The 13,364-nt window shown below is 36.6% G+C and overlaps 2 protein-coding genes across 2 annotated transcripts; both read left to right on the forward strand.

Annotated features, from left to right (window-relative positions):
• The first annotated feature begins 5,445 nt into the window (after window positions 1-5,445).
• LOC145157966 (uncharacterized) lies at window positions 5,446-10,185 on the forward strand. The gene is made up of 4 exons (XM_079076936.1): window positions 5,446-5,547; window positions 5,596-5,694; window positions 9,199-9,432; window positions 9,565-10,185. Exons 1-4 carry the CDS (start codon window positions 5,446-5,448, stop codon window positions 10,183-10,185), a joined length of 1,056 nt encoding a protein of 351 aa, XP_078933062.1.
• A 54-nt stretch (window positions 10,186-10,239) lies between these two features.
• On the forward strand, window positions 10,240-10,851 carry LOC145157967 (uncharacterized). Its single transcript, XM_079076937.1, has one exon. It carries the CDS (start codon window positions 10,240-10,242, stop codon window positions 10,849-10,851), a length of 612 nt encoding a protein of 203 aa, XP_078933063.1.
• Window positions 10,852-13,364: the final 2,513 nt, after the last annotated feature.

Genomic DNA, 13,364 nt, shown 5'->3' on the forward strand with positions numbered 1-13,364 from the left:
GTGTAAACCAGACTTGGTGTGAACCTGACATCAGTAGCTGCACCTCTATCTATGTTGACAATAAGAACTCAAATGGCAACTTCGTATGTTCACATAATGAACACAATAAATGGTAGCAGTAGTAAATGTAGGCTTGTTTAAGTATAAATAGAGGCTCTAACCTCAGTTGTAAGACACCACAAACAGAGAGTGTAGTGTGTAATACTTAGAGTGAGTATTAGAGGGTTGTTTCTTTTTCTTGTAATATTGAGCGTGTAAGCTCTTCTCTTTTGTTCTAGTTCTGAATAAAAGTGTGTTTCAACCCCAACAAGTGGTATCAGAGCTTGGTTAAGCTCCGGGGGGAAGCATTCTCTGTTTTTTGGTCGAAATTTTTTTGTCTCAAAAACAATTTCGGAGTACACCGTTGGAAAGGTCTCGTTCTGAGGATTCCGAAAATATATTTTTTTGAATTTTTTGACCACCGGAAGGCCTCCAAATCACCGGTCAAAGTTGGTCAAATCTGCCGGAAAAGTCGCCGGAAAAGTAGCACACTGTAGCAGTGACATCAGCAGTGACGTCAGCAGCTGACCAAAGTTCTGGAAATTGCAGTTTAGCCCCTGTTCTTCCAGAAAGTGCAATTTAGCCCCTGTTTTTCAGAAAAATTGCAATTTTGGTCCCGTTTTTCAGAAAAATTTCAATTTAGCCCCTGTTTTACTTCTGTAAAAGTTCTGTTTGCCCCCTGAACTTCTGAAAAGTTCATATTGGTCCCCGTACTTCAAATATATATATATATATATATATATATATATATATATATATATATATATATATATATATATATATATATATATATTCTTACTCGTGTATGCCCAAGTATATGCCAAGAATGACTACACCAACCTCGTCATCTTCTCAAGCCGGAGGTGAAAGTTTTCAAAGGACCGGGAAAGACGGTAGCCTTACGTTACACTATCCAATGCTCACGAAGATGAACTACGCGGTGTGGGCCATAAAAATGCGAGTGAATTTACAAGCACAAGGAGTATGGGATGTAATTAAAAATGCAGAAACGGACGAACGTAAAGATCGGATGGCTCTTGCGGCTATTTATCAAGCAATTCCAGAGGACGTACTTCTGATGTTAGCTGAGAAGGACACAGCTAAAGAAGCATGGGAAACGCTCAATATGATGCACATGGGAGCCGATCGGGTCAAGGAGGCTAAAGCTCAAACCTTGAGAAGTGACTTCGAGGTGATCCGGATGAAAGACGGGGAATCGGTAGATGATTTTTCCATGAGATTGAATACTATCGTAACCAGTATTCGATCTCTAGGTGAAAAGATTGAAGAAATTACGGTTGTGAAGAAGTTTTTGCGAGCCGTACCGATACGATTTATACAAATCGTAACATCGATCGAGCAATTCGGAGATTTGAAGAATATGACGGTGGAAGAAGTTGTGGGTCGTCTTAAGACCCATGAAGAGAGACTTCGAAGCTATGGAGAAAAAGAAGAAGGACCTTCTCTATTGCTTACACATGCCGAGTGGGCATCTCGTTCGAAGCAAACTGGCGAGAGAAACTCGTCAAACACTTCAAGAGGACGAGGAGGACATGGTAACCGAGGCCGAGGTCGTGGACGTGGCCAAGGAGGTGGTCGCGAGTACAATACAAATCGGAATGACCATAATCCTTCTCGAAAGGATAAAAGTAAAATCAAATGCTTTACTTGTGAACAATTTGGTCATTATGCTTCGGAGTGTCCAAACAAGAATCGAGGTGAGGAGGCAAACCTCACTCAAGCCAACGAAGAAGAGCCTATTTTAATGATGGCAACCTCACAAGAATATGCACACAAAAAAGTGTCTCTAAGAGAGAAGATTTGTGTTAATCTTCTTGCATCGGGAGAAAGTCGAGTCGAGTCTGAGGTATGGTATCTCGACAACGGTGCTAGCAATCACATGACTGGAGACCGCTCAAAGTTTCGCGAACTAGATGAGCACGTTACGGGCCATGTGAAATTTGGGGATGGTTCGACCGTCGCTATTTTGGGAAAAGGGTCGATTTTATTCGATAGCAAAAATGGCGACCAAAGACTCCTTAATGAGGTATATTTCATTCCAAGTCTAAAAAACAATATTATTAGTCTTAGACAAATGACGGAGGAAGGGAGTCGGGTCATAATGGATGGGTCGGATCTGACATTGTTTGACAGAAACAAAACTCTACTTTTGAGAGTTAAACGATCCCCAAACCGGTTATATAAAACTCCTTTAAGGACCGGTAGACCGACTTGTCTTTTAGCAACAAAAGACGAACCGGCTTGGATATGGCATTCTAGACTCGGTCATGTTAACTTTCTCGCCTTAAAGAAGTTGTTCGAAAAGAATATGGCAATCGGAGTCCCAAAGATTGAGCACCCAAACCAAGTATGTGAAGGGTGCGTTCTTTCCAAACAAACCCGAATTCCTTTCCCGGATCATGCAGTTTTTCGGGCTCAAAAACCTCTACAACTTGTTCATGCGGACTTATGTGGTCCGATCACACCTACGTCTGTTGGAGGGAGTAAATATTTTCTCCTTTTAGTAGACGATTTTAGCCGGTGGATGTGGGTTTACATGCTATCGGAGAAGTCTCAAGCCTTGAGCGCTTTCAAACGGTTCAAGTTGATGGTTGAAAAGAATTCGGGTTATCAAATAAAGACACTTCGAACGGACCGAGGGGGAGAGTTCACTTCAAAAGAATTCTCATTATTTTGTGAAGAAAATGGTATTCAAAGGCATCTTACGACACCATATTCGCCTCAACAGAACGGAGTTGTAGAAAGGCGAAATCGGACCGTTATGGACATGGCAAGAAGTCTGCTCAAAGGTAGAAATGTTCTGGGAGAGTTTTGGGGAGAAGCGGTTAGACATGCAGTTTATCTTCTCAACCGCCTGCCAACAAAAGTACTTCCCGACAAGACGCCTTATGAAACGTGGTTTGGCAAAAAGCCCAACCTTTAACATCTAAAAGTTTTTGGTTGTGTTGCTTTTGCTAAACTTGTAGGTGGTCACTTGAAGAAGCTTGATGATCGAAGTAAGAAGATGGTGTATTTAGGTGTGGAAGATGGAACTAAAGGCAACCGTTTGTTTGATCCGCAAGACCGAAAGTTGCGAGTTAGTCGCGATGTTGTTTTTGACGAAAAAGAAGAATGGAATTGGTACAAAAACAAAGAAGAAGAGATGGCGACTCCTAAGACCTTTACCATAATTGAACCACAACCCCAAATACACCTCGAAACACCTCAAAATGACCCCGAAATCAATCCGGAACAACCAAACAGCCCAGGAATCGATGCTATCCAAGTTGGACAACCATATGCTGAATTTGACGAGCCTGAACCAGCTCCACATACTCCTGTCTCAGCCCCGTTTTCTTCAACCTCGCCCCATATGGAAAGCCCTTCTAGTGAGATTGGGCCAAGGGGATTGCGTCCGTTAACCGATATTTATTCTGAAACTGAAAATGTGTTCCTTGAACCCGGAGAATTGTTGATGATTGCAGCAGATCAACCCTTGAATTTTAAAGAGGCGGTAACCTCTAAGGCATGGCAGGAGGCTATGCAAACAAAGTTGGATGCAATCGAGAAGAACAAGACATGGCAACTTACCGATTTGCCATCCGGACACAAAGCAATCGGTTTGAAATGGGTGTTTAAAGTGAAGAAAGACAACTTGGGAAAAGTGGTGAAGCATAAAGCTCGACTTGTAGCAAAAGGATTTGTACAAAAGGAAGGAGTCGACTTTGATGAAGTTTTTGCACCGGTAGCACGACTTGACACCGTAAGGCTCATTCTTGCCTTAGCAGCTCAACATGGGTGGGTTGTCCACCATCTCGATGTCAAATCGTCTTTTCTCAATGGAGATCTCAAAGAGGAGGTTTATGTCACCCAACCAGAAGGATATGTTGATAAAGCAAATAGTCACAAGGTGTTCAAGCTTTATAAAGCTCTTTATGGTCTACGACAAGCTCCTCGAGCTTGGAACATTCGTTTGGATAAAAGCTTAAAAAGGCTTGGTTTTACAAAAAGTTCACAAGACCCAGCTGTTTACAAAAGGAACTCAAAAGACAAAATTCTTATTGTTGGTGTCTATGTTGATGACTTGATCATTACCGGGTCGAACACTAATGATGTTGTCGAATTCAAAGAACAAATGAAGAAAGAATTCGAAATGAGTGACTTGGGATTACTTTCTTACTACCTTGGAATCGAAGTTTCGCAAAAGAAGTGGGGAATATCTTTGCGACAAACGGCTTATGCAAAGAAGATTTTAGAGCAATTTGGGTTGCTGGATTGCAATCCGACAACGTCACCAATGGAACCTAAGTTGAAGGTTAAGAAGGATGAAGATGGTGAAAAAGTTGATCCAACTGAATATAGGCGAGTGGTAGGTTGTTTGAGGTACTTGACTCACACTCGACCAGACCTGTCATTTTCGGTTGGAATTGCAAGTCGTTTCATGGAGGAACCAACCACTTTGCATTTCCAAGTTGTGAAACACATCTTGCGATACGTAAAAGGAACCGTTGATTATGGAATCAACTATGGAAGAGGTCGTGAAATTGAAGATTTGGTTGGTTTTACCGATAGTGATCTTGGAGGTGACCCTGTTGATAGCAAGAGCACAAGTGGAATGATTTTCTATCTGGGAAGGAATGCGATAACTTGGAAATCCCAAAAGCAAAAGACTGTTGCTTTGTCCACGTGTGAAGCCGAGTTCATGGCAGCTACAACAGCAGCATGTCAAGCCATTTGGCTTGCTAATCTCGTGAAGGAGCTCGCGGGACATCATATTATGCCTATCACCTTATATGTCGATAACAAGTCAGCAATCGCATTGATGAAAAATCCTGTGTTTCATGGTCGAAGCAAACACATTGACATTCGTTATCACTTCATACGAGAATGTGTTGAACGTGGGCAAATTATAGTGGAATATGTCAACTCGAAGGATCAACGGGCGGACATCTTTACAAAGGCTTTAGCATACGTTAAACATAGTGAAATGCGAAACATGATCGGCGTGACGAATCTCTAGCCAAGTTCGGTTTAAGGGGGAGAATGTGTGTGTAAACCAGACTTGGTGTGAACCTGACATCAGTAGCTGCACCTCTATCTATGTTGACAATAAGAACTCAAATGGCAACTTCGTATGTTCACATAATGAACACAATAAATGGTAGCAGTAGCAATTGTAGGCTTGTTTAAGTATAAATAGAGGCTCTAACCTCAGTTGTAAGACACCACAAACAGAGAGTGTAGCGTGTAATACTTAGAGTGAGTATTAGAGGGTTGTTTCTTTTTCTTGTAATATTGAGCGTGTAAGCTCTTCTCTTTTGTTCTAGTTCTGAATAAAAGTGTGTTTCAACCCCAACAATAATTGATGTTGATTTGAAGAAACAGATGAACTCGGATTCCTTGAATATGGTCTCAAAGATTGCATATCAGTGCTTGCAGGATGATCCAAAACAACGACCCTCAATGGGTTTGGTGGTAGAGAAACTCGAGAAAGCTTTGGAATTGCAAGTAAGTTCAATTTGAAAGATTTTCTATATATGGTAATTAAACAACTAGGCTCAACTCATAGCGTTTCTGCTTACACTTCTCTACAACTTTTCTTGGATGGTTCAGGAACCTGTGGAACGTTCAATTGTGGAAACATCCGCAACAAATGTATGTTCAATATTTTTGAAATTCAAGCAATTCCTTTATGTCCATGAGTGCAAAAGTAGAACTACACATTTCTCATTAAAGTTATTTAGTAAACCTGAAATGAATTACTAATTTGAAAATCCATTTCATGCATGCTTGATTCCTAAATTTTGTAATCCTAACTCACTCAAATCTAAAACTTCTTTTTGTTATAAACTAAATCAATTGTTAACGGTAATAATTACCTTTATAATAAGCATGAAATATAAACAAAATAAATAAATAAAAGACACACACAACTCATTATGATCATTCATCGGAAAAGCTATTAATTATTTTTTTTTTCTAGCGAAAAAAACCATACATTATTTTTCATGTTTTTATTGTCTTTTTTGTAGGATCCCACCAATTTACAAACGATGATGTGCTGCTGCATGTGCATGTTGTTCTTGATTTGTTTTCTTATGGGGGAAATGACAAAAAAACAAGTTATAACAACAATATTATTAAGTCTATTTTTATTAATTTTATTATTACTAGTATTATTATTTTTATTTTTAGTTATTAGAACTCTATGCACCTTCGTTCCACTCGCACTCCTTTTTCTTCTCCAGCAACTAAATCCGACTTTTGGCCTTGAGCAATAATCTTGGCAAGTATAGCCGTCTTCCATCTGCTTCTCTCTTGTAATCCTTTTCAAATATGTGCAAATCCATCTGTTCTAGAAGAATTGAGATATGTGGATTTCACTGTATATGGTATATATGTGATCCATTTTTTATTTCCATCCACCCCTCTTTGGTAAGTCCTGACCGTAATCAAGTGTAATTACTCAAGTAAATTTGCATGGTTGTAATGTTTCGGTAAAAATGTAGAGGATTTAATTAAAAGGAGTTCTAAATTTCCTTGGTTGTAATCTTTAGGTAAAATGATGTTAAGGATTAAAATGCAAGGGATTCTAAAGTTTTGTGGTTGTAAAACTAGTAATATTTGGGTAAATGATTCCTAAGTAACTTCGATGGTAATATCTCCTCGGCTAATTACGTACTATCATATTAACACCGGAGATATAGTTCCACTTAGATTTTTGATTTATCCACTTAAAATTAGGAATGACAATGCAAAGTATGAACACCTCACATGATTACAAAGTTTTAACAATATTATCTGGGTTACTAACCAAAATTACAATGTTTTAACAATAGCAACTTTGATGTTTGGGAATATGACTTATTAAGGTAATTAACTTTTCGGTTTGTTTACATCTGGGTAACTATCTTTTTTTTGTACACATCTAGGTAACAAACTTGTTGGAGGTGTTCACATATGACCATTATGACCTGCTGTAGCAGGTTACATCCTAGATGTGAACACTTTTAACAAGTTCGTTACCTAGATGTGTACAAAAAATAGTTACCTAAATATGAACAAAATGAAAAGTAAGAGTAAATTACACGAATGGTCCCTGTGGTTTGGGGGAATTTGTGTTTTTGGTCTCTAACTTATTTTTTTAACTCGGATGGTCCCTATTGTTTATTTTTGTTGCGTGTTTGGTCCCTGTCTTACCTAAAAAGACTATTGTGCCCTTATTAATTTATCTTTTTAATTAAATTTCTCAAATGTGGTTTCAGGCTTACGGTGAGGAGATACATATATGTGGGGTCTATTAATTTTTTTAAATATATAAAAAATAAATACATAAATAAGAAAATTAATTAAAAAATAAATTAATAAGGGCACAATAGTCTTTTTAGGTAAGACAGGGACCAAACACGCAACAAAAATAAACAGTATGGACCATCCGAGTTAAAAAAATAAGTTAGGAACCAAAAACACAAATTCCCCCAAACCACAAGGACCATTCGTGTAATTTACTCTTACTTTTCGTTTTGTTCATATTTGGGTAACTATTTTTTTTGTACACATCTAGGTAACGAACTTGTTAAAAGTGTTCACATCTAGGATGTAACCTGCTACAGCAGGTCATAATGGTCATATGTGAACACTTACAACAAGTTTGTTACCTAGATGTGTACAAAAAAAAGATAGTTACCTAGATGTGAACAAACCGAAAAGTTAATTACCTTAATAAGTCATATTCCCTTGATGTTTTTGTGTTGATGGAAATGTAAAAAATGTGAAGTTACTCACTACAATTGTGATACCCCTTTGACTGACGACTCAACCCACTTCATATGAGCTAGAGAAACAGAAAAGCAACATATTTTTAGTAAACTAAAACTACTAAGACCAAATACATCTCTTGGAAATGAACATAAATAAAAGAATTAAACAATGCATAGAAAAACAATAGTTTGTGCCTGCATCATTCTAATAGGTGATGGGAGACACATTTGTCCTTTCTAATTACACAAATTAATTATGGAAATAAACAAATTAACCTATGCAGATATATCTACCAGTCATGTTAAGGATAATTAACTTACCAATCTACTCTATTTCACTTGGAGTCTTTGTAGGGTCTTATATGATAATTACATACAAGACCAATATCAATATGAATTTCTCAGTATGATTCTTCCAAGATTGTTTTTGTTTCCAGGAGGACTTACACCAACATTTCCACGCTCCAAAGGCTATTGAAACTGAACAGTGGAGGGCGATGATTTTGATGATTTTTGATATGGGATTTATTAAAGATACGGTTTGACTTTTTTATTATTCTCGTTTATTGTAAAAATCGTATATTTAGTTAGGGTGATTCGATCAATTTCCAGCCAAGATGTATAGTCTGGATTGGGCAGTTCTTTGCCATCATTGATAATTGTTAGCGATGGAGCTGGGTTGGAACCATCAACAAAACCACCGAGTCACTTCTAATGAGAGAGAATAGTAGTGATCTGATTAGGCCAAAGAAGTTAATTAGATGATGACAATTTAATTGTGAGCGTGTGAAGAGGAGCATTCGAGGGATCTCATTAGAGGAAGATGAAGGTTACATGGATGAGTACAGCCGATTAGCCGATTGACAGGAAAAAAGATGGAGTCGGAGGTGATTTTAGGGTTGAGGAGGGAGAAGGATCAAAATTTGGCTGATACATATAGGAATCGTAATTTTGGATTGTTGGGCGTAAATTACCTACCGAATTGATTCCACTTTAAATAATACAAAATATTGGGGAGAAATGGAAATACAAATCACCCTAACTAAATATGCGATTCTTAAAATAGATAAGAAAAATAAAAAAGTCAACCCATATTGATACAAACATTATCAAGATTCAAAATAGTATTACAAAGAGTTCTTTAATATTTAAAGTTGAAAATCAAAGAAAAAAAACATAATTTAAACAAATGTTACAACTAAATCCGTCGAGTCCTCGTTGGTTGCAAACATTCAGTTAGATATAATTTTAATAAATAGGAAAAAAATACAGTCCTATGAGTTATGTTGTTATCTTATCCGGATGCTAAGCAATGTATAATCCATTTAGATGGATGTACAATCCATTTAGTTGAATGTAGAATGACATAAGTCATGTTTACAAAATAACTTTTTTAAAGGAAGCTTGTGATCATCTTATCTTTCGAGGTATTTCATTGCCTAATAATGGTCCTATTTTGTCGCATCTTACGTATGCGGATGACGTTATGATTGTGGGGGAGTGGTCAGAGCTCAATTTTATCAACTTAAATAGGATACTTAGATGTTTTAATCTTGCCTCTGGTCTTAAAGTTAATCTTGTAAAGAGCAAAGTTTTTGGTATTGGGGTTGATAACTTGGACATTGATCGTCTGGCTAGTATTTTGCATTGTGTGCCCAGTTGCTTTCCCTTTAAATATCTCGGTCTTCCCATTGGCGCCAATATGAACCTTGTTAAAAGTTGGAATCCGATTATAGAGAAGTTCAAGAATAAGTTGTCAATATAGAAGGCTAAAAATCTTTCGTTTGGAGGTAGGCTTACTCTTGTCAAATCCGTGTCAGGTAGTCTTCCTCTTTTCTATTTTGCTCTTTTTAAAGCTCCTAAGAAAGTTATTGCAGTTTTGGAAGGCATTCGAAGGAGATTTCTTTGGGGAGGTGTTGAGAATTGTAAGAAGATTCATTGGGTTGCTTGGGAGACGATTACTCGACCAAAAAAGTTGGGTGGATTTGGTGTTGGTGATCTTAGATCGATAAACATTGCACTACTAGCAAAATGGTGGTGGAGATTTAGAGTTGAGCAAAATTCGTTTTGGTCCTCTTGTATTAGGGCATTGCATAATACTAGAGGAATTGATGGGATGTCTTTTGCAAGATGTGGGATACCGGGGCCTTGGCTTAAAATTTATCAGATAAAATGGGAGCTTGATGAATGGAATATTGGTCTTGATGATTTGTTTTGTAGGAAATTAGGAGATGGGAATCATACCCATTTTTGGAAAGATAAATGGTGTGGTGATATAATTTTAAGAATGGAATTCCCGGAGTTGTATAAGATTGAAAGTGAAAAGAATTGTAAGGTCTCGGATAGGATTAATATTGGCGACGGTGTTGTTTTTCAAGGCATGTAGAAGAGATGTCCGAGAAGTGGTAGGGAGTCGGCTGAGTTGGAGAAGATGTCAAGTATGGTGGCAGATACAACTTTATCTAGAAAGGCAGATTCATGGGAGTGGAATGCTGGAGAGTCCAACATTTTCTCTGTTAAATCTCTTAGAGATTTAATGGATAATAATTTGGATATCCATAATCATATGGGGGATTTTCAGTTGGTGAAATGGGTTCCAATTAAAGTGAATTGTTTCGTTTGGAGGCTGCTTTGCAATAGAATTTCGGTGGCTTGCAAGCTTGTGGAAAAAGGAATTTTATTGGATTCAGTTACTTGTCACTTCTACGGGGAAATAGAAGAATCAGTTGAGCATATTTTTATACAGTGCTCGTTCTCAAGGAAGATATGGTCTTGGTTTAGTAATTGGAGTGGCTTACTGCCTTGCATTCCCAATAATTATGATGAGCTTAAAAAAACTGTTTTGATTTCCTCGGGCATTAATAAGAAGAGACTGAAGCTCAGGTTGATGTTAATATACTCGGTGTTGTGGAGTATATGGAGAACTCGCAATGACTTTGTTTTTAAGAAGAAGAGATGTTCGCATCTCAAGACGACAGAGGATATTCAAATCATTGCATTCAATTGGGTTAAGAATAGATCGAAGTTTAATTTTATCTCGTGGTTTAATTGATGTATTTCTCCTTTATGTACTTGTAATATGTAACTCTTTTTTGTGCTAGCGTCTTGCTAGTCTTTAATGCATTTGCCGTTCAAAAAAAAAACAAATAACTTTTTTATATAAAAAACAAAATAAAAAAATAAAAAATTTAGAAATGCTATAATACCCTAACCTCGTTATAGCTTTGTCAATATCAAATTGCTACTTAATTAAAGTGCAATCATAATAATATATCAACGGCTATAAATAAAGCATAAACACGACTTAAAAGAATGTCTACTTTGAATCAGAGAGCAAAAACATTCATCTCATATTTTGTGACCTCATCTAACAAAGGTGTTTTAAATGTCATCATTATTTAAAAAAATATATATTCTTATTCTATTTATATCTTAAATTATTATAATAGTTAGAATATGTTTTCTAAAGAAGACAATTACATGTTTAGTTTTTGGAGTTCTCCATAATTAATTTATTAATGACAACTATCAAAATCTCTATGTGTTTGGTTCCTATTGTTTGAAAACATTGTGTCGTCCTTTATGCATATAAAATTACATTTATATCTTTTTTTAGTATCGTTTATTTATTTGTTGTATTTAAAAATAATATTTAATTAAAATGACCAGCTCAGCCCCTTTTCATCTTCCTTTCACCAACTTCCTACACCACTAATGTCTACTATAATCTTATGACTTCTTATCTTCTTCATCTCCCAGTCGTCCCTATTTACAACCAAAACATGTTCCTTACATCCACACTCATTTACGGTCATTATAACAAGAAATAAAAAATCAAGAACATTATAAAATTTGAACTCAAACTAATTATATCCTTAACTGAACATAAGCACCAATAGAGTTAAACTGAAATGGATGGGGGAATATGAATTCAAAACTAAACTCGAAATTTGAACTTGAAAAAAAGTAGCAAATGTGAACATAAAATTGGTACCCTACCCTAAAAATATGAAAATTGGTACCCTACCTTAAAAATATAAGATAAGGGAAAGGGTATGCCACCACATGGCAATTAGCTCTATTGGAGATGATCTATGTAATCATGGTCAAAGCTTTTCCAAAAGATAACCTTTCACTAGTATTGAAACCAGAAAAGGTAGTATGTTGAAACAGTTTACAAGGAGTTGGGTTCTGTGAGGGAAGATTATGATCAAAAAGACCATAACACCCCCCATAAAATCCATTAGCCTTACCATAAACTTCTTCCACCTCTTCTAAATAAATTCACACTAAACCCTCTTTGGTGGCGGCAATGGAGATGATATAAATGGGTTGACCAATAGGATATAATCAACAACTATTAGTGGAAAACCCTTTTGTGGGATATCATGGGGTGGTGGTTATTGGTCGGCGACGATGGATATTGGTAGTTCTTACCGATAACAAGAATAAGGGAGGAGGGAGTCTGATGTGCAAAATCTAGTCTTACATTTATAAAATGATTTCACTAATGTTAGAGACTATTACACAACTAGGGAAATGTAGCTAATTATATAAAAGTAAAGATTTGGTAAGATCAAGATGTTGAACTCAAGGGGAACAGGAATGATTCAGTTCAGAGGTATAACTGTTAATTAAACTAAAATAATAAATAAATTAAGGAAATTTGTTTAACTAAGGAACAAAGAATAAGAAACAAAACAAAACTACAAAATTGGATTTAGAAACTATGAATGATAAATATACTTTCACTTAGATTCGATTACCCCCCTTTAGTTATGGTTGATTTTTATGAAGTAAAATAGATATTAATTGTCATTCATCGATTCCTAATGTGGTCAAGCATCTTGGTCTGACACTAACCCGAATGATGATAAGGTCCTTAACTCAGTGGTCAAGATATTAATGTTCTTTACTATCAATATTTAGTTCGTCTCATGCAGTATTTGATCTTTATTAATCTCAATAGTCATGAAAATCAATTAGGTACAATGAATGGTCATCATATCTAGTTCATACACATTAAAATTAATTACTTTATAATCTAACCCTCGGATTTGGTTCATCACTAGTCATAATAATCTTAATGGTCATAAAACAAATATGATTCGAGCCAGCTCAATCAGAATGGTCGTCAAAATACAAAACCATAAGTCCATGCTTGGGGTAAAAAGACTACTTTACCCCCAACCTAGCTTGATCCAAGACCAAGGCCCAAACTCACACTTTGAAGGCCCAAAAGTCAAACAATTAACCAAAGCCCAATTATGGCCCAATTTTCCAAATTGGGCCCAAACCCCTCACATGGGCCTTACCCTAAAGCCCATCCAAATATCCTAGTCCATATACTTGTTCTCAGATGACCCAAGAAGAACCCAAACACCTAAGCCCAAAAGAAGGCCCAACTTGAAGCCCAAACATAATTAAGGTTTTTCACATAAAATGACGATTAGGGTTAAGTGTTCTTACTTAACTCATTAAGGAATTAATCTATTAAGTCCATCACCCCACTGGGCCAATCATACAGTGTGATCGGGCATAAGTCATAACTTCAATCTATTGGTC

Source organism: Lactuca virosa, chromosome 2 (assembly GCF_052849685.1).
Source record: "Lactuca virosa cultivar CGN04683 chromosome 2, Lactuca_virosa_CGN04683_v6, whole genome shotgun sequence".
Classification (NCBI taxonomy): domain Eukaryota; kingdom Viridiplantae; phylum Streptophyta; class Magnoliopsida; order Asterales; family Asteraceae; genus Lactuca; species Lactuca virosa.

Coding starts and splice junctions, on each gene's coding strand:
- LOC145157966 (XM_079076936.1), top strand. CDS start 5,446: ATGGTCTCAAAGATTGCATATCAGTGCTTGCAGGATGATCCAAAACAA. Junction 5,548..5,595: donor AGAAAGCTTTGGAATTGCAA/GTAAGTTCAATT, acceptor TTAAACAACTAG/GCTCAACTCATAGCGTTTCT. Junction 9,433..9,564: donor ACTTGGACATTGATCGTCTG/GCTAGTATTTTG, acceptor TTGTCAATATAG/AAGGCTAAAAATCTTTCGTT.
- LOC145157967 (XM_079076937.1), top strand. CDS start 10,240: ATGGTGGCAGATACAACTTTATCTAGAAAGGCAGATTCATGGGAGTGG.